This window comes from Prenolepis imparis, unplaced genomic scaffold (genome assembly GCF_030444845.1).
Source record: "Prenolepis imparis isolate NDT839.2.m4 unplaced genomic scaffold, iyPreImpa1.0 SCAF_6, whole genome shotgun sequence".
NCBI classification, from domain to species: Eukaryota; Metazoa; Arthropoda; class Insecta; order Hymenoptera; family Formicidae; genus Prenolepis; species Prenolepis imparis.
In genome coordinates, this window is record NW_028141164.1 from 1,397,118 (window position 1) to 1,418,780 (window position 21,663).

A 21,663-nucleotide genomic window follows, 5' to 3' on the forward strand; every position below is an offset into this window, starting at 1 on the left:
CTATTGTAGGCGCCGTTGCTGCCACCGTCGCCGCCGCCGCCACCGCCGCCGCCGCCGCCGCCGCCGCCGCCGCCGCCTCCGCCTCCGCCTCCGCCTCCGCCTCCGCCTCCGCCGCCGCCTCCGGTGCTACAACCATCACTATTATCACCATTGTCACCTCTCTCACCACCAACACCCACTGTACTTCTTCCTGTCACCGGCAATACGCACATCCCGTTCATCTACAAATCAGTGACAAGTCAAATGTAGAGAAAGTATACGACTTGGTCGCTGCTTTCGTTTATAAAGCAAATTTATGTGGACTTTTTATATGAAAATGAGCGCGGAATTCTATCAAGCTTCCATCAAAACGAGAAAACAGAACGTATGATAAATTAATTTCCATTAAAATAAATTTTATTTTATCATTTTCAGTTAGTGGATTATTATGTTATATAAGCTCACGTTGTCTACGTATTTTACGCGTTCTACTTTATCGTTTGTTCTATAAAAACTTCTTTTTTATTACGATATTGATTAATTAAGAAATATAAAACTAAAGCACTCAACATATAAGCGTAATAGAAACATGAAAAATATCAAATAAAATATCAAACGAAATAGCAGAGACGTATTATAATTTATATTTAAAAATATTAAGTCATAAATGTATCATTAGTTCACGTTAACGTATACAATAAGGCAAAATATATTACGGAAAAATTTTAATTATCTAAACATATTTATAAATTCTTCTCATGTAAAGCTACATATTATGCATATGGTTTCCCACCCTAAAATTGAAGACTTCATTAAATGTAGTAATAAAGCTGAATAGCTGGCGAGAAAAGAAATGGTTAATAATTACTTTTTTGGGGGTTGTCTCATAATATTTACCAACAATCATTATATTGTTCTCTATTAAATGACACATGTATGCGCGAAAGCGTTTCAGTAAAGAAACACTTTATTTGTTCTTTTCATTAAAACATTCTCGTACGTTGGAATTCACAACACATCGGAGGCATTCTTTTCATGTTTGATAACAATGATAAATCTTCATTTCGAGAGAATCCTACTTAAGAAACAATGATTCGTCAGAATCAATCACATCGAAAATAGCGTGATAAAAGTTTGCGTCAAAATAAATGTTTGTGTAAAAGTAATGTCCATTTCTATTAGACGGAAAAGGTCAGGAGATTAATTTTTTTTCCATCTTATGACTGTATGTTTTGTCGCACCAGAAACGACAGACATCCCTCGATAAAGACAGATCGAAAACACTTTCGTTCAGTCGACTGGGCTTTGCTTCGACTATTCGAAAGACGATTTATCGAGCAAATTTGTGTGTGAAATAACATTTGTTGTCATTGTTGTTGTCTGCACTGGGGATGACGTTATGGAAGATCTCGTTGAGAGAAAAAAAATGATAAATGCCTGCTCGTGTATGCACATCATGTTGCTCGCTATGTGGAATATCAGAATATTATGCAGAGTCCTCTATAGTAGTCAGTCAATGTCGAGATAGAAATTTGAAAGGGTTGGACTCACAAAAAATGTCCTGTCAGCAGCGTTTATATAACGCGCATTAAATATAATATAATTTCACGCCTTAATCTAATCGATAAAAGAAAATAACTTTGTCTTGTTGTCATTGATGATGCCACGATCATCAGTGTTGTTATTATTATTACTATTGCTATTTGCGTGCAAACCATCGAAAAAATTTCCAAAAGCTTTGAAAGCAATGTTGTACCGAGAGAAAGGTGTCTGTAGATAATATACTCGTACGTTGGAAAGTAAGAAGAGAAAAATCATGATAATTATGCATGTAGATTTGAAGACAAGCGGAAGTCGATCGTATATTCGAGAAATATGTTAATAGTATATACGAATAGAATCCGATTTTTGGATTATTGTAACCAAGCTAGATAGGATGATAAGAACACTGCCTATTAATTTGTAATGTGTATCATACATCTTGACTGAGATCTTGGCGTCAAGGTGTGTACTTTTCTCTCGGTGATAAAGACAACTGCGAAAATATGAAAAACCTTGTTTTTACCTGAATCGAGCTTGCTGTCGGGGAAGACCGCAAAATTGATTTGAACCTGAAAAAGTGTTAAAGTAGAATCTCTTCAAATTCGTATTGTACAGTGTAAAGTGTAGATAGAGGACTTGGCGCCGGTACGAACGGGGTCGTGTTATTTCCTGTTGATATTCCCGCGGGAGGAGGGGGTATTTCCCATATTTTGCGAGCATAAGAACAATGTTTACAAGGCATAAACGTAGCCATAAAATTTGGAAGTTGACACAAATGGATATACCAAGGATTACCAAGACCAAACAGGAGGCGATGCACTTTCCAAATATTTACTACGCATTCCAGGTATATATTGGTAACCTAGGGGTGGGAATAACTAGAAAAATCTTAAGTATATATACGGTGAATCCCGACCTATTGACCTATCGAGATCACCAACGCGAATGAATTGCATACTAAGAACGGTTCGGCAAGATAATGCTTTATGAAAAGGCAATCGATGCAGTTTAGTGAAGCATTCTTGAACATTCTTTAAAATGTATTCTTAAAATAAAATCAGAAACGTCACATTTACATATAAATTGAATATACGCCCAGAGATATTTGCATCTGAGAAATTTTTAGTTGCATATCTTACGGCGTAATTTATATTTCGTAGATAATCTTAAACGCTTGTAGTCTTTACGCACAGTATAAGAACTTGTAATATTACAACAAATCCGAGTACTGATTTTATCATTTAAATTTGAAAATTTGTGATTTACACGTAGAGGCATCTTTCTGATCAAAATCAGGAATTACATTTTAAAGAATTATTATTATTTCGACATACATCGCGTTGTATTATCCTCTAGCAGAGAATATTGTCTGCACTCTTCTAATTAATTATAAGGCCTTTTCTTCATAACCGAAGAAACGTCGACACATTTCGAACGAGCCTAATCATAACTATCGATGAATTTATTGACTGACCATTATATTAGACTCTACATCTATCTTGCGTGACCAAATTACACAGCACAGTCTCTCTTATTCCACATAACTATATAAATATTTATCTTACAAGAAAAATATCTATCAATCAATTACTTTGCGTTTTAGTTAATCTCGCAATCGATAATATCTACCAAGCTTCTGCTAGCAAAAACCTTTTTCAAGAGTTTAATTATTCATTTCTATCATATTTAATATATTGAAAACGAACACTCAGAGAGAAATTGGAATTGTAGAATTTAAATAAACATAATAAAGAATATATTAGAGATGTATAGTAACTTTTAGTAATTTTCATATTGCACGTGTTCAAATATACGCAACACATGCTCTTTAGAAACATAATAAACACGAGATAAATTGCTACCGTTCATTTTCTTTTTAATGACATATAGAAATGTCTATTAACAATATTTAGATTGCATTATAATAGCGCTGCTATTTCATCAATATGCATTTATATTCGACATGCAATAAGTAAAGAATACTTATAACGGATATAACTAGAAATTTGCGAGCTATTTTATTCAATTTTATGTATATGTGAATATTTATCAGATTTATGTGATTTATTATATGTGGCAAAAAATTTGAAAATTGTTAGTATTTAATACTTGTTTGTTTCTTTAAAACATGTATCGTTAATCGTTAGTAATGTTTAAAGCTATTAAGAGTTATCGCAACGATTTGCAAGAGTACACATGTGTTAGAAGCTATTATTGTTATTTAAGTATTGACTGATTCACCTAAATATTAATTGTTTCACATAAACCTTTGATGATGACATGTTATAATGAAAGCCAATATTGAGTAAGAAAATGATTTCATATTTTTCGTGAAATTATATATAAAAGGATTAAAAATTGAAATAATTAAAAATATTTTAATTTTCTTCACAATATATAATGTACAAATATACAAATCGATAATAACAAATTCTCAATTGAAATATAGGGAAAAAGAGAGATATATATTCACTCCATTAAGATTAGTAATAGCTTTACTTTGCTTTAAAATTAAATGAATATAGAGTTTAGTAAAATGTGCATAATTAAATATTGGCAATTGAATGATTTACTTGAGTTTATAATTTATTACAATTTTTACCCAATCTTGGCAGCGATGCAATTAATATGAGTTGTGTTAACGTTTCCTCTGGAAATAATCATGAACGCATCTAAGAGCATCCTAGGCTTTCTATTAAAAAAAAAAAGAGGCAGAAGCACGTCCAGAACCAGCCGAGCTCTCTCTATGGTTAGTCTACACCCACCACATGTTCTCAATCACAGATACAAATGCAGTTTCATTGTTAATCGCATGTTTCCCGATCGAGGAATATTTCGACCGCTAGTAAGATTAATTGCACGCACACATTCACATTTAACGTGAAAATCTAACGAAGTAATATATCTCTAAGGACACACGGACGACACAAAACGCTTTTCTACGTTAGATATAAAAACTTACTGAATCTTCTTATAAGATTGCAGGTGAACGATTCGGAGGTAGCGTTCTCTTCGCATCTTAGGTCACAAACGGTCGTCTCGTTCTTGGAAAATTTCAGATTCGGCACCGAAAGCAAGCGGCCCTCTCTCTTTGCCTGTTTGAGCTTGGCGATACGTTTCAATCGCGGCGGTTTTACATCGTGTTCGGGCAAAGACAGATTCATTGGTCTCACTGCTTCGGTTTTCACGCCGACATTGCCGTCGTTTATTATCATTCTTTCGGTCTCGTTTTCACTCACAGGGCTTCTAGCCTCTTGGATCTCTCGCTTCCTGTCGTCGATCTGAGGACTCTCGCGTCCCGGAGATTGACTCTCCGGCGACAAAGAGGATTCAGAGTCGACACTTTCGACCGGCGACAGCGAACGACTCGTGCTGGCCGTTTCGTTGACATTGCAGTAAAATGTGGAAGACTTTTGATTGCCAGTATCGCTGCTTGTCTGCTGGCATTGGGGTACTTGCATGAGCCCCGATGACGAGTTCTTTTGAAAACATAAAGACGTACATTGTAAACGTAAAACGACATTAGATTCACGAGAAGAGAAGCAAAAAGTATACCGTTATCCATTACAAAAAGCAATTTCTGGTATAAGCGCACAAAATTAACTTTTTTTTTTCTATACGAAAGATATTCTTTTTATAATCAAATAATTTATCATAGAGAAAGATAATTTGGATGTTTTCTTTATAAAATTACGAAATTAGAATTAAAAAAGAGAAAGAGTCTCAATGTTTTTTTATGTACTTCAGTATTGCACTTAAGAACATATACATATGTACATATAGATGTTGCAAAGATATGCTGCACTACAAGCTAACTTGTGTACGTACAATTAAAATGCCATAAAGTTTAAATATTTCGCGAAAAACCGATAGCAGTGACAACACAAAAAAAACTTAAAATTATTGTGACTTTTGTTAATTACATAAAGCACGTATTAAAAAACATACAAGTACCCCATCGTTCTGAGAAGACACCGAGGACGGTGTAAAAGTATTTTTGATCTTCAGATCAACCTTGCTCAGTTGTCTCTTGAGACTAAATCCCTTCTTCCATCCTTGACTTTTTTGGCACTCGTCGTCGTTCCCCGTTTTATTGTGTTCGTTCGTGGATTCCTCTCCACTCAATTTATCGCTATTGTTTCCGGTCTGACTCTCATTCCGAAGACATACTTGTTGAGTTGAATCTGCCACCCTTGTAACTACCGGCTCGGATTCCATCGCGGATTCTCGTTGACTCTGATGAATTTAAGATGTTGGATTTTGCACAATAAAAAAAAATCAGTTCGCAGGTAAAAAGAGATTTTATATATATATAAAATAGTGAACCTAATTCTAAAAACAATTGTATTAAAAAATCATCATTATATAATTTTCGCGTTCGTGTTCCGTAAGTGTCCACTAATAGTGGTGTAGACTAATCCCTTATTATCGTGCTGTTATATGATCTGCCGTGTCTGAAAACGCGTGAAACATGCCTAAGAACAAGCATAATGTCAAATTCAAATTGAAAAGCTATCGCAAACATATGGTCACTTGTCACTTCCCAAGCTCGTGAAAATCTTATCGAAGAGTGCAGACAGATGAATAATTATATATATATTTTTTTAAATGAATCAATCTGTCTGTCTATAAGAGTTAATAAAATGCCTAAGATGCTCGTAGAAACGTAGGCCTTTGTATTTATAATATCGCTAGTCAATGGAATGTATTTTATAGAAACGAAGATTATACATTTGTCAAATTAAATATCGAATTGATTTTGTTTCTTTTAACTATTATTCGCAATGTTAAATAAATTTCCTAAGTGTATATGAGTTATCTCAAAATTTCAATATTTGTTGCACTTATTGAATCGTTATTGAGAAAGAGTGAGAGAGAGAGAGAGAGATCGAATTCAAGAGATAACGCGTACCATCATATGATTTGTCTAATATGATTCACATAAATGGAAAGATACGATTTTAATCACTGACATTTTTACGTATGATTTATAATTCTTGCTGTAGAAAATATCTACTCGATAAGAAAATAGCAAGTAAGATCATAAATATTGATTCTCTTGACGATACTAGAAATCTTTAAAAAATAATTTACGACGAAGAATATGCGATACGACATCAGCTTATACATATAGCTGAGTTAGCGTATACACATTTCATATCTGTGTGTGCATTTGTGGTCAAGTTATAAATCTTATCTACATATTCGCGTATAAAATAAAGAAAAAGAGAGATTCAACAAAATTACATTGATAATATATGTACTAACATTTACATTTACTAAGCATGCGAGTACATGTAAATATTGCTGGAAGATAATTGGATACTGGCTTTATAAAATAGTTCTGTAAGAACAGTTGTACCATTTGTCTGATAATATAATTCCCGTTTAACTTGCTTTAAAGCATAAACGAAAAGTTAGAGATGATCTTAAACAATGCATGTATGCATTACATCAGTAAGATGACAGTACTAGGCGCTGATAAAGGTAGGACAAGCATGTAGAGAACACGTGTTATAAAAATATTACATATCGGATATATTGCAAGTTTGCACAAATTTACTTTTACAATCAAGGCGGGGAATTAAATTATAATCTTTAATGATATTCACAAAATTTTGGACTGTAAAAAACGAAGTACAGTGATTTAGTTTGGCTCAAGGTTTAAAAACTTGAAATTTAATAAAAATATATGTCAAATCTGTGTCAAAGCTTCTAGAGAACATTCTCAATATTAAAACTTCCAATCAAATGTTGTTTCTAATCACGAAAACATTACAAAATGTTCTATTTTACTCGTAACACATTTGTGTATGGATATATCTTTAATCACCTGCTAGATATCTCATCAATAATTGAGCAATGCTGACATTTACTGATGTGATGTATATACGTAGCTGAAACATGTTATGATTATTATTAAATAAACACTTTTTTTATGCTAATAAACACACTGTACACACATTAAGAATATATTCTTCTTTGTAAAAATATTGTCATAAATTATCTACAGTGACAAATTTCTGATTTCTAACACAGAGATCACTACACCATCAATTAAATATTACGGTTAGATAAATGTGACAAATGTTTTTTTTTTTTTTTTTTTTAATTCGATTACTATCTGTTTAACATAATATAGTGAATACCAACTATCACGAATCAAATTATGTGTAAACACAAATAGAACATCCGTGTAAAACACATTCAATAATAAGACTTCATCTTTAACTTTTCCCTAATGATATATTCTCAAGCATGGTTTTTTAAATATTTGATAGATGATGCTTTATCATATCAATAACATCTCAAAATTGAGATTCGTCAACATACCTGACAATTTTCTGTTTTATAATATGTCATATATAATAGAAATTACTTGAGCACTAAATGTTTAATGTACGATTTATGTTGCATATTGACTTTTCTCATGCATTACTGTGTATATTAATAATAATGTCTAATGACATACGTTATATAATAAAAAGATTTACGAATAACATTGTAAAATTTATCACACTAATATAATATTTTATATATGTGGGTATGTACATACATATATCCATCCATCTTTTAAAAAGTAGTATCAGTCTTCAAAGTAAATTAATACTAACAATAAGTTATATGTCAACATTGTTAAGAACACACATCATATTAATTAATTTAATGATTGTGATTGTAAATCTTACATTTACATCTCATTTTTATATCAAAAATCTATGCACATGCACAGATTGATTCCATCAAATGTTTATGTGAGAACCGTTGTTATTCTTGTAATGTATTAAGTAATTAACGTTTCTTAATCCTGCTTTTCTTATATTGTTTCCACTCCTTTTCATTTGTCCATCAGTTTTTACTACATTCAACATTTTATCATCTAATTACAAATTTAATGATAGAAACTGAATATTTTACTATTAATATTGCTACCTACTCAAATAATATATAAATAAAGACCAATACTCTCTCTCTTAACAAAACAACATTACACAATACAAAAAACTATAACAAATTTCTCAACAGAAATATATTTCTTCTTACTTGCTTCAATGGTAGACACATAGTTAGCTAAACATTAAACGCAAAAATATATATAAATATAACGGAACAGATCATTATGCTCTTTTATAAAGTCATAAAAAAGAAAAAGTATTTAACATTTATTCATATATCATATTCATTTATCCTTAATCTTGAGATATAACATTAATAAATAAAGTTTTTTTTAAATAAAAAATAATACATATACATATACTTTTTATAATAAAATTTTATAATAATAGATATTTATAATAAAATAATATACGTGTTTTTACTTAAATACACTTATATAGATATATGTATACACTGGCTTAGATTTTTTTAAATATCTGCAACGTCTTGCCATAACAATAATTTAAGAAAAAAAAGTCATATAAATATAATGTAAAAAAAATCTTAGCACATGGAAAATGACAAGCTTGACCAATAGTTGCCGATGTAAAATCATTCTTTTCGCGCGCGATGTATGTATAACAAAAATGTTTACAACATTTCTTCAAACATATTTTCACTAAATTTTAGAGGCTAAAAGATTGCGTTGTTTGAGTCATCTGATAAATAAAAAACTTTTAATTTGTTAAACAAAATACATTAGAAATGCTGGTTATTTTTTGAGATACAACTTGAATTCTGACAGATATATTTAAAATGACACATGTAGTTGTCCTCTTTTTCTATAATACACATTGTTTAACATTATCTATTAAAAAATTGCTAAGCAGCGAACAAATCTTGAATATTTTTGTTATTATAATATTATAATATATTTTAAAAAGAATAAAATTAAAGTTTTGCATATAATAAATAAATTAAAAGTATGTAGAGAAAAAGAATATTATTGTGTCTAAAAATTTCTCTACACATAGAATAATCATTTAGACATAGTAGTTTGAAACGTAGTTTAATTATCTCATTGCAAAAATTATATTTCCTTACTATCCAAATTTAAATGCAAACTCTATGTAAATAATTTAACAGTGACATCTATAAATATTAATATAAATAACAAAAATATTAATCATGTATGTAGTAAAAAAAACATTTAATAATTTAAAAATTAAATAAGCTAAAAAAAAATATATATTTATATATATAAACATTAATTAATACATGCTCTGAAAAGTATTTGATTAATAATAACATGTCATTTAACATGTTATTAAAATTTGAATTGAAACATTTGGTTGTTACATCTTTTATGACGTATTTCAACACGTAAAAAATAATTTCTGATTACTTATTAAAGAATAATTGTTTGTTATATTTATTAGAGCTTATTAAAATATCAGACATTTCTAATCTTAGTTGAATTTTTTTTATTATAAAAGATCATTACCCCTTTGATTAAAAAAATAGATTATTGTCCGCTATATATAGGGAGAGAATGGATACTTTACCTTTTTGTTGCCAACATTTATTTTGCTTTTCAGTATATTTAAAAAATTTTTTTAAGAGCGATGAGATTATGTTTTTTAGCGAATTATACTACAACAAAATTACAGGAAGAGTCCGTAATCAAATTACAGAAAGATTCCTCAAGCACGCAGGATTAGGCTAGTAAATTACAGAAAAATTTTTAGGTCATTACTTCCTATGTCATTACTATTATGAAAAAATGTGCTATGGACCATTGTGCAATTAAATAAAATTTAGGTATTCCTTATGCACGCCCACGCTTAAGTGTATGTACGTGCACGCGTGCGTGTTATAATGAGGATATTTTTTCTTAAAACGGTATTATCGGATCGATAATTTATATTTACAGAATTGAAAAAAATATGTTTTATTAATCATAAAACTTTAAACTATGATACTTTTTGTATTAATGTGATTTTGTCGTATAACTGTAATAATTAAACTATATTGTAAATATTTTATAATCACACATGCAGTGAGAATAATGTTGGCACTTAGAGAAAGCAGAATGCAAGACGCTCAAGATGTAAAAATTCTAAGAGGTCTTTCTAAACGAGATCGAGGGTTAGGGACTGGGGAACTCAAAATGTAAATAGTTTCGATAGAAGAAGAAGTACATTTTACCTGGTCTGTGCTTGGACTTCTTGCCTTGTCTTCATTTTCTCGTCTTAAGTCGTCCTGCCTCTTGGGACTCCGTAACACGCGTTGATAAGGATCAGAGCCACCTCCAAGATCACTGGTGTTCAATACAATTAAAGAAATCTTCTGCACGATATCCACTATCACTAACCCTGACTCGTTTCCATAGGCCAATCTAAACATAAAAATATGTAGAATATATATAATATTGTATTCTATTATCTCTCTTCTCTCTCTATTATAGACACAATAATAAAATACATATACACACATTTTTGAAAATTTATATATATGTTTATAAAATTATTAAAGTTTATAAAAATATATATTTGTAAAACAAATTTATATAAAAATACAGTAATTTACCGCGCGCAGTAATATCAATCTAATTATATAAAATTTTCATTTGCGTAACAATTAAATAAAATAATCTTGAATTATATTGTGTACTCACAGGCCGTACGAAGAATTTAAGCTAAGAGCTGTAATATTTTCCGGTTGTTCTCCACTGGGTGCCGTTGTTAAACAAATCAATGTTGCTTGAAAACCGGCAGCTCTCTTTTGTAAACCCGTTTTAATCTTGAGCGGATGATTGAAATCTGAAGTCTTCGATTCCACATTTCCTACGGTGTTTCCAGTTGCCGGAGATTCACGATCCGGCGAATTATCCGCTTCTTTTCCAGGGTCCACCGATAAGCATATCTCCAAAGTCTGCAATATATCCGGAAAAACACGTCTTTTTTTTCTCAAAGAAAATAAGCATAAAACCGATGTATGAAGAGAGCATGTTTTATTTAAATAAGATTTGATAAAGCAATTTAAAGTAAAATAAAAGAAAAAGATGATATATTTTCATCATTTTATTATAATGGTGAGTTCACTAACAGATAGACTGAAGTAATGTTTCAATAAGAGCAAGAACAATAACTTACCACTGCTTCGGACATACTCTCGACCTTCTTAAATTTAAACAACACAACGTGTTTGCCGCTTCCCGCAATAGCTAATTTTCGACTTTCAGGACAAAGGAAGATAAGTTGAATCGCTAACGGGTCTTCCTCAGAGTCCATACTACGCGTTCTAGTCTTTTCGAAAAGTTTCGCCGTTTTTAGTTTGTAAAGAACTTGTAACGTTCCCGCTGAAGCGTCCCAGAACTTTATACTGCCATCAGCATGCCTATGAACAAACACACGTATAGCTATAGAAATTTAAGGAATTTATCGATTATTAGCTAACTAGACGATGATATATATACACTGTATAATAATTAATATAGTGAGACGTACATATTTTAACGAAACTATGCACGTTATCATTATGATCAAGAAGATAAATTCGTAATTCATTAATACGAGGTTTTTTAATAATATTATACCCAGTAAGAATAATCTCGTTATAACTGCTAGAACTAGAACTCCATTCTCCACCGGAAATAGGCCATTCCTTCTCGCTAAAGCCGGTTTTCTTTTGCGATTTGGATCCAACGGAATAAAATGCAGGTACTAGATCCGAAGGACAATCCGCGAAATATGCACAACATGTTACAGGGGACTCATGAATATCCATAGGATACGGATTCTCGAAACAGGGGAATCCAGGAGTTAACAAATCTATCACAACCAGATCATTTTGTAGTAGAACAACAACAGCGTAAGGATCTTGAAAATCTGAAAAATAAATAATACTAGTCACATAAAAGTCAAATAAAGAATAATTTATAGTGTGAAAGAAAAAAAAAACAATATTTTATTTAAGAATCACATAAAAAAATATATTTTATACTGTACCACTAGCCCATGGACTATCACACAGCGTTACAAAGTCTATAACATTATGTTCCATTTCTAGCACCGTAGTAGTTTTTCCGTGTATCACTGTAATACTGGGTGTTCTACCAGTTGTATCATATGCTAATCCACCAGAAAATATCACATACGCTTCCCTAATAAAAATTTACGTTTGTACATTATTTGAAAGATTAACAGATAGTTATATTTAATAGAGAATTATTTTGTGATCGTGCTTGTGATCGTAAACGAAATATATATAATTTTTTTTTACCCCGATCTCGACAATTTCCATTCTACTTTTTGAATGGGTTTGCAAAGTTCAGGTTCTCCGTCTTTAGTGGATTTTGCTGTAAAAGAGATTTAGCGACGTAAACTTTTTGTAAATTATATAATCGAATACAGATAAGAAAATTGTATACCATCAATTAAGTCTCACCGTGTGGGTATGTTACATTCGCCGGCTTTAATTGCCGAACAGTCCAAGTAGAGAGCGAACCGTCCGTGTGACTGCACATAAATTGTTTACCTTCATGGTGCCATGTTATCGATTTCAATGGGTCGTCCGTTTGACACCTGTAGTCAGCACTTTTGATTTTTAAGTCCCACAAAACGATTTGCCCTGTCGAGTATCCTATAAGCATCTGAAAACAAAGCATCCGCATGTATATAAAATGCACGTAAAGTCATTAAAATATATTTCCTTGAAACGAGAGAGAAACGACGATATATATGCATTATATATAGGGATGATAAAATGTATTCGTTTACGAAATATCTCCACTCTGTTATCACGACAATGCACTTAACATATACATATAGACAAATAATATCAAAAAATGTAGTGGACAAATTTCTACAAGATTTGTGCAAAGGGCACATGTAAAACTCAGCGATACAATGATTGCGCATGATATTGATTATATTATCGATCGTCAAAGAAGAATGAGGTGGACAAACATTTTTTTAATCAATGAGACAAAGTTAATTGTAGAAAAAGATTGTGCTATTGATATACACATTACGCGGTCGAAAAATTTATTTCGAAAATATTAAATATCACAATTTAACTATGCAATTTTTTTACTTTATTGCATAAAATATATAATATACTTTTGTAAATTTCTTTTATTAAGAAAACGCAGTTTTTATCTCATATATTCTTTAATAATATTTTATTTAATATAACCACAATGTCTAAACATAATGTTTTCAAAACAATACTTTGCAATTACATACTATTTAAAAAGAATGAAATAATTGAAATTAGTTGGTATTGATTGAAGTTAAAAATTTACATTTTTTATATATCCTTAATAATTCTTCATATATTTAATTTAAAAAACAATAACGTATGTAATTAAATACCCCGATGTAATTAAAATGAACAAAGGTGTATATTTACAACCGTAACCGAGAAAAATAAAATAGCGTATATTTATACACGTTAATTATATAATATCAAATACAACATCAACATCAAAGACACAGAGAGGTTGCAAACGCACCCCGAGCACTCAAACACTCGTCACACACTCGTAACTTTCACAATTAGTAGTAGGTAAATAGAAGATAAATTTGTAGAAAGTTTTATAAGAGAAACTCCGTTGTATCAACAATGAATTCGTACAAAATGTATAAAAAGATGAGTGATCATGATCGCGATATGATTTTTATCGACTTATAAAACCGATTTATAAATTCGTCTTTACATAATATCGACGATGATCGTGTTTTGGAGTATCAAAAAAAATCTCTCTTCCTTTAAATAAAAAAGGCGTTTTTCATTCGTTTTTTTTTTTTAAATACACAACAGTGATAGCATGCACGCATGCACACATACAACATGCAAGCACACACTTGCATTTATTTGCTTGGATTACGGGTAATCCAAGTTTGTGTAAGGAATATTGAATAAACGCCAATTCTTTTCTCGCGCAATTCTTTTCTCCTTGATGCGTCACGATAAAATTGAATAATGTCAATCATGAAATTATGATAAGGATGAAATAATAATGCAAAAAAAAAACGTACTCAAAAACGCGCGTACCTTGCTCAAATCTAAAGGATTATCACTCAAGTGTACTACAGCACCAGGATGGGTCTTTCTAGATCTGAAAAATATATATATGTATATACACACACATGAAAATCATTAGATTTGTGTTATTGTGAAACGTATGTATGAAACACTTGTGTGCAGGCTTTAAACACTAGGTTCCATTGTAGTTTTATTTTACGATTGTACTTTTAACTTAGATGTTACGCTGATTCTTTTTTTTTTTTTTTTTTTTTTTTTTTAATGTGCCGATGATGTCCTTGTGTATCAAAAACTTGGCACTATATTTAATAATATTTTCATCAAATATATACGGTAAAAGAAAAAATTATAGTTGCTTAATAGAACGAATAAATAATAAAGCATTCTTTTAAATAATTAAAATTGATAATTAACGGTTCCATTGTGTAGCAGGTTCCATTATGTTGTCCATTAATTCCGATAAATCAAATGTAGAAGTATTAATAGCTTTGTCGGTAGTAATAAATTTTTTGGAAATAGGAAGAAGATCAAAAGGAGGGGATACGCTTATATAAATTATTTTAAGTGTCTCGCTATTGGGAATTACTCGTGGCTAATTATTCATTAATCTGAGGTAGAACCACATTACTTATGATCGTATATAAAATACTCTTGTAACTCTTGACGATATTTATTTATTAATTTAATTAATATTCTGTGGCGAGCCTTCTTATAAAAAAAAGAAATTTATGTTTATACGAATAAAATCAGTATTCTTTATATTGTTAGACAATTCTTAACTGTGCCAATTTCCGCGACTGAGATGATGCAACTTTTAATTTTTCGCCGAAATATATCAAGTCCCAATGGTGGTACACTTATAACGAGCACCCCTATACCATCACTGCCACATTCACATCTATGTGTCTACAGTCAGGCACAATAAAGAACTACATGTCTTTGACGCGTCAGTTCCTTTCAGTGTTAAAAAAACATGGTACTAGTAGAGTTTATCAGAGATAATCTCCACACGAATATTACAATTATCGGTCCACCGAAATTTAGTTAATCCATACATTCACACATTTAGGATACAATCTTGAACGACACATCCGTTACGGGAATTAGTGGAAATAGGATCTGAAAATATTACTTTTCACTCATCTTTTTGAAAAAAAAAATATTTTTAAGAAATATTCTTTCGCGAAAAGTTACAGTAAGAGATCTGTTACGTAAACTTCTTGTGTAAAAAGATTACATAGCGGATGTTATGTTTCTCTTTTTCGATTTAAAATATTCTCCAAGTCTCATTGATATTCTATATCCATTGTTGGTACAGGTTTATTGGAAATAAATTTAAGGAATTGACATATTTCAAATATTAAATAATCCATACTAAGATGGATAAGAAATTACAATGAATTTATTGTAGAATATTTCAAATTGAGAGAAATATATGCACGCACCCCAATATATTCTCTGTAATAAAAACTCTTAGTGCCAATATTTTACTTCAAAATAAATTTTTTATCGTACGTTTCTGTTTTTCTTGCAGCGTGTCTTTCCGTTGTTTATGCTCGTTTCTGCGGCTTGAAGAAAATTGCATTAACACAATACCTAATCACAATCAAGTGCTAAAAAAAAGTAGAACAAATTTACATCATACTGAACATCATTTCACTCCGTATTTAATAGAGAAGTCTTCTCGCTGAAATCAATTATGTTAAGTGCCAGTTAACTTTCAAATACTTACCTTAAAGCAACAACAATTTTAAACGTGTTTATATGCTCGTTAATTGGAATTTATGAAGATCGGCATTTATTATGCTTTACACGCGTTCATATTATTATTGCGTTTATACAAAATATATCGACACGCGCAGCTACTCTTCACTTCTTAATTATTCAGAAATGTGTGTTTAACAAAAAATTAATATACTTACACTTCAATAGCCTTGTTCCAGTTAATTATATATCCGGATAGAACGAATGTTTCAATGTGCAGTATGTGAATATTTCCTCGTTCCGTTCCGACATACAACCATTTACTTTGAAGCGGTAGGTGAATGCAAGTGATTCTGTTAAAAACGAATTATACGAATTAGCCACTCGTTAAAAAAAAAAAGTTCAAACACAGTTCAAGCTCGTTAAAAACTTCTCGATCATTTTACATTCTACTCGTGTAAGTAGTCATGCGTGACTCAAGTATTTTTATTTCGTATTTATTCAATGTATTACGAATATCGCGAAAAAGATTTCTCTAATGGCACATCAAATTAAAAGCGAAAAATGCCACGCGTGTTAATTACTGACCTGTCTTTTTGAAACTTGAGACTTTGCACCACCTGCGGTATCTTCTGACGGAAGTTCCATAAATGCACGATGTCGTCCGCCGTAGCGGACACTAATGCTCCTTCGTTGACCAAGAACTGTAATTGTATTACAGCCGCACATCCCTCGTGCTTAACGTGTGCATCTACGCCCGGTCTACCCAAACTGTGTTTTCACGGTATCGAATTAATTCAGGAAAAAAATACAAGTCTCTCATGTGTATCGATTACGAGCTACCAGGCCGTGTACAATTATAAAAAATATATATTTCTATTAGATATAATTACATAATTATAATCTGTACGTATTTATGATAAAAATATCCTCTATATATTTTAATGATATTAGCTTATTAAAAAAAAACCGGATGCGAACTATTATGAAAACGTGCGTAAAGATTGCACGAAATATTATTAGAAAATTCTTGCCGATTCATTAATTCTTCCGCGTCCAAACTCTTTTACATGCAAAACGTAAAAATTTCACCTAAAATTGGCAACGCGGTTAAAACTTTTCCATTTATAGTTTATCGCGGTAGTTAGTATGCCCACCGAACTGTGACGAGCATCTATTATACATATCTTCACTTTGGCCATGATAGATCAATGAAGTCACTGACGTGTAAAAACACACGGTCGAAGAGTCACGAAGCGACAGGACCGTGTAATTAATCCGCTAAATTTGTACGAACCCATTGACTTCCGAAATTTTTTAAGGTGATGCAAAAGCACGTTAACGAATATACAGTTGTAATTTTTATTTCCGCCAATGCAAAATTTTCCATGTCATCGTTATCTTATCCATAATAATGGCTTTGAGAGTAGAAACGCGCGATAAAGTAAACACATTTACGGCGAAAAGCGAGCGAGAGAAAACTCGACAATTATTATACTCGACGGTCCGTAATACATAGAGAGAAGGGGAAAAAAGGCAACAAAAAGGAACGAAAATTGAATGGCGTTGAATGCAATATACTATATAATAGATATCCATTTTGTTGCGTCTTTTTAATTGCGGCATGCATCGCTCTTCTTTCAAAGGGCTTAATTACGGGATACCACCCGTATTAACGATAACGTCAAAGGATACATTCTGAGGGATCCTGATTTAGTGCCAATAGCTAGGAGCCTTTGAACTGGGTCGAATGCCAACGCTGTCGGCTGATGCGGGAAACCATGTCTGAATGTCTGTAACATAAAAGCCGTCCGTTTCATGCCATCTTTTCCGCTTTAGTCGCCTGGAAGACTATTCATCCCCGCAAGGGGTTATATCAAGGGGGGGGGACAGTATTGTTTCACGGGCTCCTATTGTGTATCTCGTGGACAACCTGGCTACTGTTAATTTTATACCTTTGTTGCCCTGATACGTAAATGTTACTGATACTATATTGTCTGTTGCAGCTATTTAAAGTCGGCTTGATCGGGCATTATCCTGGCTTTCAACAAAAGGTCTGTCGTCATTAGCAAGGCTGGATATCGATTGATGTGGAAGTGTACATGTGAGTATATACTCGTTTTCTTCTCCAAAAAAAAAAATCCTCCCTTATACTTCAAGAAAAATAAAATATCTTTTACATGGATAAAACTTATATCCCGCGTAAAGTAACGCGACATACGACGCTCTAGGCGCTTATATACCCCGATATATAGGATATATTGGGGCTTATATACGCCTTCTCTTCGCGCAGGAAACTTATCTTAAAACTTCGCTTCGCTTTACCGTGCAAAGCGGAGGATGAGGTAATCTTATGAAATGGAAGATGCGGCACTTCGCCGCGTGGTTTTCGCAAACTTGCTCTCGCTCGTTGATCCGCCGCGATATATCAGCACCGGTCTTAAAGTCAAAGCGCAGTACTCGCTCAGCTAAAAAAAAAAAGCTCTAAAGACTTATCGCGCTCGGGATCGGCGATCGCGTAAACGCGAGTTGGGAAACTTGGTTTCGGGGGTTAACCGCGAGCGCGACCGACCGCCGATTGAAGAGGAGGATAACATATAGGACGACGGATATATGTCTCGGGATCGATTTTGGTGCAACGGGACTCCGCCGCTGCTTTTCGTTGGTGAAAACTGCCCTCGTTCCATTTCACCGGCCGCCATCGTCGGGCGCCGGGGAAGTAGGTTGAAATACGGCGAAAGTTTACGAGCGTCCAGCAGCAACTTACCTTACTCCGTTTCACGATTTCGCGAGTCCCCAGACGACCCTCCCACGCGCAATTTTCCGCTGGACAAGTTTGCCGGACCGTCGACAGATTCATCGTCAGTATCGCTTCGGGCGAGAAATTATGTCGAAATAAAGAGATTACGTAAGACTTTAAAAGCCATCCAATCGCGACTTGAGTCTCGCAAAAATATAACTTGTTTAACATTCGACACATCTAACTCTTAATTCGACATCGGCTATCTTTTTACATATTTCGAATATCTTATCGATTTTGTTGCACGCAAAAATAAGCTTACGTGAAAAATTACATCAATCAGGATCGGTCGCTCATGTTTTCTGCGAAATTAGAAAGGGCTAGAGCTTATTAACTCGCCAAGTTGTCGCGTGCGAAAAAAAGTACTATTGCATGAGGAAGCGAAACTATCGACCTGGTAATTCTAGAAAGATACGTTATATTTAAAAAAAAAATTATCGGGCGATTAACCTTTTTTGCTTGAAAACCCACGCGCTCTTACGAAGAAATATATTGATGAGCACCGAGTGTGTGAAGAGAGTTTTTTCATTTTGAATATATTTTTGCGGCTGTGGGAATTAATCGGCTTACATACAGCGGGCTCGGATTATTATCGGGTAGAAAGCGTTTCACACGATTGTGTTATGGCGTGATGATTGCATTGTAATTTGTGACGGTCGGATGCCCAGCGCCTGCAGGTGCGGCAATCCGATCGACACATATGCGCGGCAGGGCAATCTACTCTGCGGCGCATACGAGCGTCGCAGAGAGGTTCATCAACTCGATAAAAAGAAAGCACACAAATCGAAACGGAAAACAATTCTTCTATTATTTGTGACATTTTCGAACCTTTAGGATTTTTTTTAGGAGCGAAACGATGGGATTCGTGGGGTAATTTTTTACAAATTTTTACAGCAAAACACGTAATCGTTTTGTAAATTTCATTCTATATAAATCGATAGCATAAAATTAAGTAGACGCGATTATTTATCTTAATATTCAATTGATATATCTGTTAAAAAATTAATCTTTATCGATCCGACTGTGTTAACAATTATATAACAAGAGAGCAATCGCGATCGAATGAATAGATAAATCTATAATAGATTTTTTATTTTAATCAAATTTTCCTTAAAATATCAATATTGTTTCGTTAATGTCTTATAATTAAAATGACTCTTTATTCAGTTGATAATGTTGCTTAACCTTGAAAATATCTTGATTGCTCACGTTGTCTTCGAAACGCGGTAAGAGTGGAATGGAACGAGGACAAAATTGATGTCTAGTCTGGTCCAGGAGAGTTACGACAATGCGCATATAGGAGATATAGCGAAATGATAGATACGGCGAAACGTACACGAGTAGCCCACAGCATCAGCTCAATATCAAGGTTGCTATCAATTTTCCGCTAGTGAAAACTTCGGCGCGCGTGCGTCAGCTTTCACATTCCGCTTTTTCTGTACCGCTCTTTTTTTCTATAACGTACGCAAAATAATACAAAATAAAAGAACGCGTTATTTTTTATTTTATTTCAAGCTGCAGCGATATTTTGAGAGAAAATAAACCGTTCTTCTAGAATCAAATAGAGTCAAACAGAAGAGATAATTATATTCATATAAATTTTGAACGATAGAGTGATAGAAAATACGCGAATAAATGAATATTCAGATTATACAAAATTATAAGCAATTTTGCTTTCGAGTCTCTCTCTAATCTTGATTTTTATCGTACCGATAAATTCTTGCAAATGTATAACAATAAAAAAAACTGTTCGGTTAGAATCGGGTTTCTGGAAAGATCGCACGTACACGTATGCGCAATTCGAGATTCACAATTCGCGGAAAAATTAAAAAATATTGCAGGTAACCCCTGGTATTGCGTTTGCACACCACGGGCGAGCTCGAATTTATTCATTTTTGCATTCTATTATACGAGTGCTAGCGCAGCTGCAGCGTCAGAGGCCATTATTTCTGCCTTGCTGACAGATTCAGATACGCGCGTGCTCAAATGAATGTGTACGTCGCGACGTAATTTCTAATTTCTCGTAGGGTTCTCGCACCTCTCATAATTCGTTTTTTACGCTCTTGTCATGGCCGTGCGTGTACGGGATAATTTGTTGTTTTCTATGTACGACATGTCCTCTTTATGGCAAAAGATTACGGGAAAAGCTACGCGCGATAAGCGGCTAAAAAGTAGTTATCTCTTAAAATAGAAAAACGCGCGTTTTTTTTCCACAACTTTATGCTCTTCGTTTATTTTACTTTTATTAGAGCAAGTAAGTTTCGAAGAATCGTCCTTCCCATAAAAGAGCCTTTAATATATACGGTTAAAGTCGAATCGAATGGCGAGATATCGCTGTTTATCATTGCGTTCGATCATTGGTAGATAGTTTTGGATACATCGCACAATGCAATTTCTTATTGACAATATTATCTATAGCTACAAATCCACAAGGGCGGGTCATCATAACTTCCAGTGTATTGACAGATCTGTCACATGCCTCTTCCATAAATTGCCCTTTATTGGAAACACAACTGGTGCTTCCCGGTATTTTATTGCTGGTGAAAACTTACAAAAAATATACAGTGATCAATTTTAATCATCATCGTAACAAATTCATACGTAACACATGTCAATTTTATATTCTCACAATTTGTCAAAAATGTGTTGCGCGATAAAAAAAAATGTTGAACAAATGAAATAAAATAAAACATTCGCAAAAATGTAATACT

The 21,663-nt window shown here is 32.8% G+C and overlaps 2 protein-coding genes across 11 annotated transcripts in view; one reads left to right on the forward strand and one right to left on the reverse strand.

Moving 5' to 3' along the window:
• LOC145937527 (phosphatidylglycerophosphatase and protein-tyrosine phosphatase 1-like) overlaps positions 1 to 21,663 on the forward strand; it is a 40,682-nt gene that overhangs the window by 11,868 nt on the left and 7,151 nt on the right. For 3 of the 4 annotated variants that reach the window (XM_083040610.1, XM_083040613.1, XM_083040603.1), the window contains exons 1-2: positions 6,876 to 7,008; positions 18,159 to 18,256. The gene's annotated coding sequence lies outside the window, so the exon portion shown is untranslated. Of the gene's footprint in view, positions 1 to 6,875; positions 7,009 to 18,158; positions 18,257 to 21,663 lie in introns of those variants that run through there. The other variant, XM_083040606.1, reaches the window with a different exon arrangement.
• The window catches only part of Tomosyn (syntaxin-binding protein tomosyn), a 35,784-nt gene that overhangs the window by 11,416 nt on the left and 2,705 nt on the right, over positions 1 to 21,663 (reverse strand). For 2 of the 7 annotated variants that reach the window (XM_083040596.1, XM_083040594.1), the window contains exons 2-14: positions 17,848 to 17,945; positions 16,741 to 16,923; positions 16,371 to 16,505; positions 14,458 to 14,521; positions 12,847 to 13,051; positions 12,682 to 12,757; positions 12,408 to 12,562; positions 11,996 to 12,287; positions 11,553 to 11,796; positions 11,075 to 11,331; positions 10,606 to 10,795; positions 5,476 to 5,757; positions 4,482 to 5,000 (exon numbers count right to left, since the gene is read on the reverse strand). In XM_083040596.1, coding sequence (XP_082896722.1) covers positions 4,482 to 5,000; positions 5,476 to 5,757; positions 10,606 to 10,795; positions 11,075 to 11,331; positions 11,553 to 11,796; positions 11,996 to 12,287; positions 12,408 to 12,562; positions 12,682 to 12,757; positions 12,847 to 13,051; positions 14,458 to 14,521; positions 16,371 to 16,505; positions 16,741 to 16,923; positions 17,848 to 17,945 — 2,700 coding nt within the window. The other 5 variants (XM_083040595.1, XM_083040599.1, XM_083040600.1 and 2 more) reach the window with 5 other exon arrangements.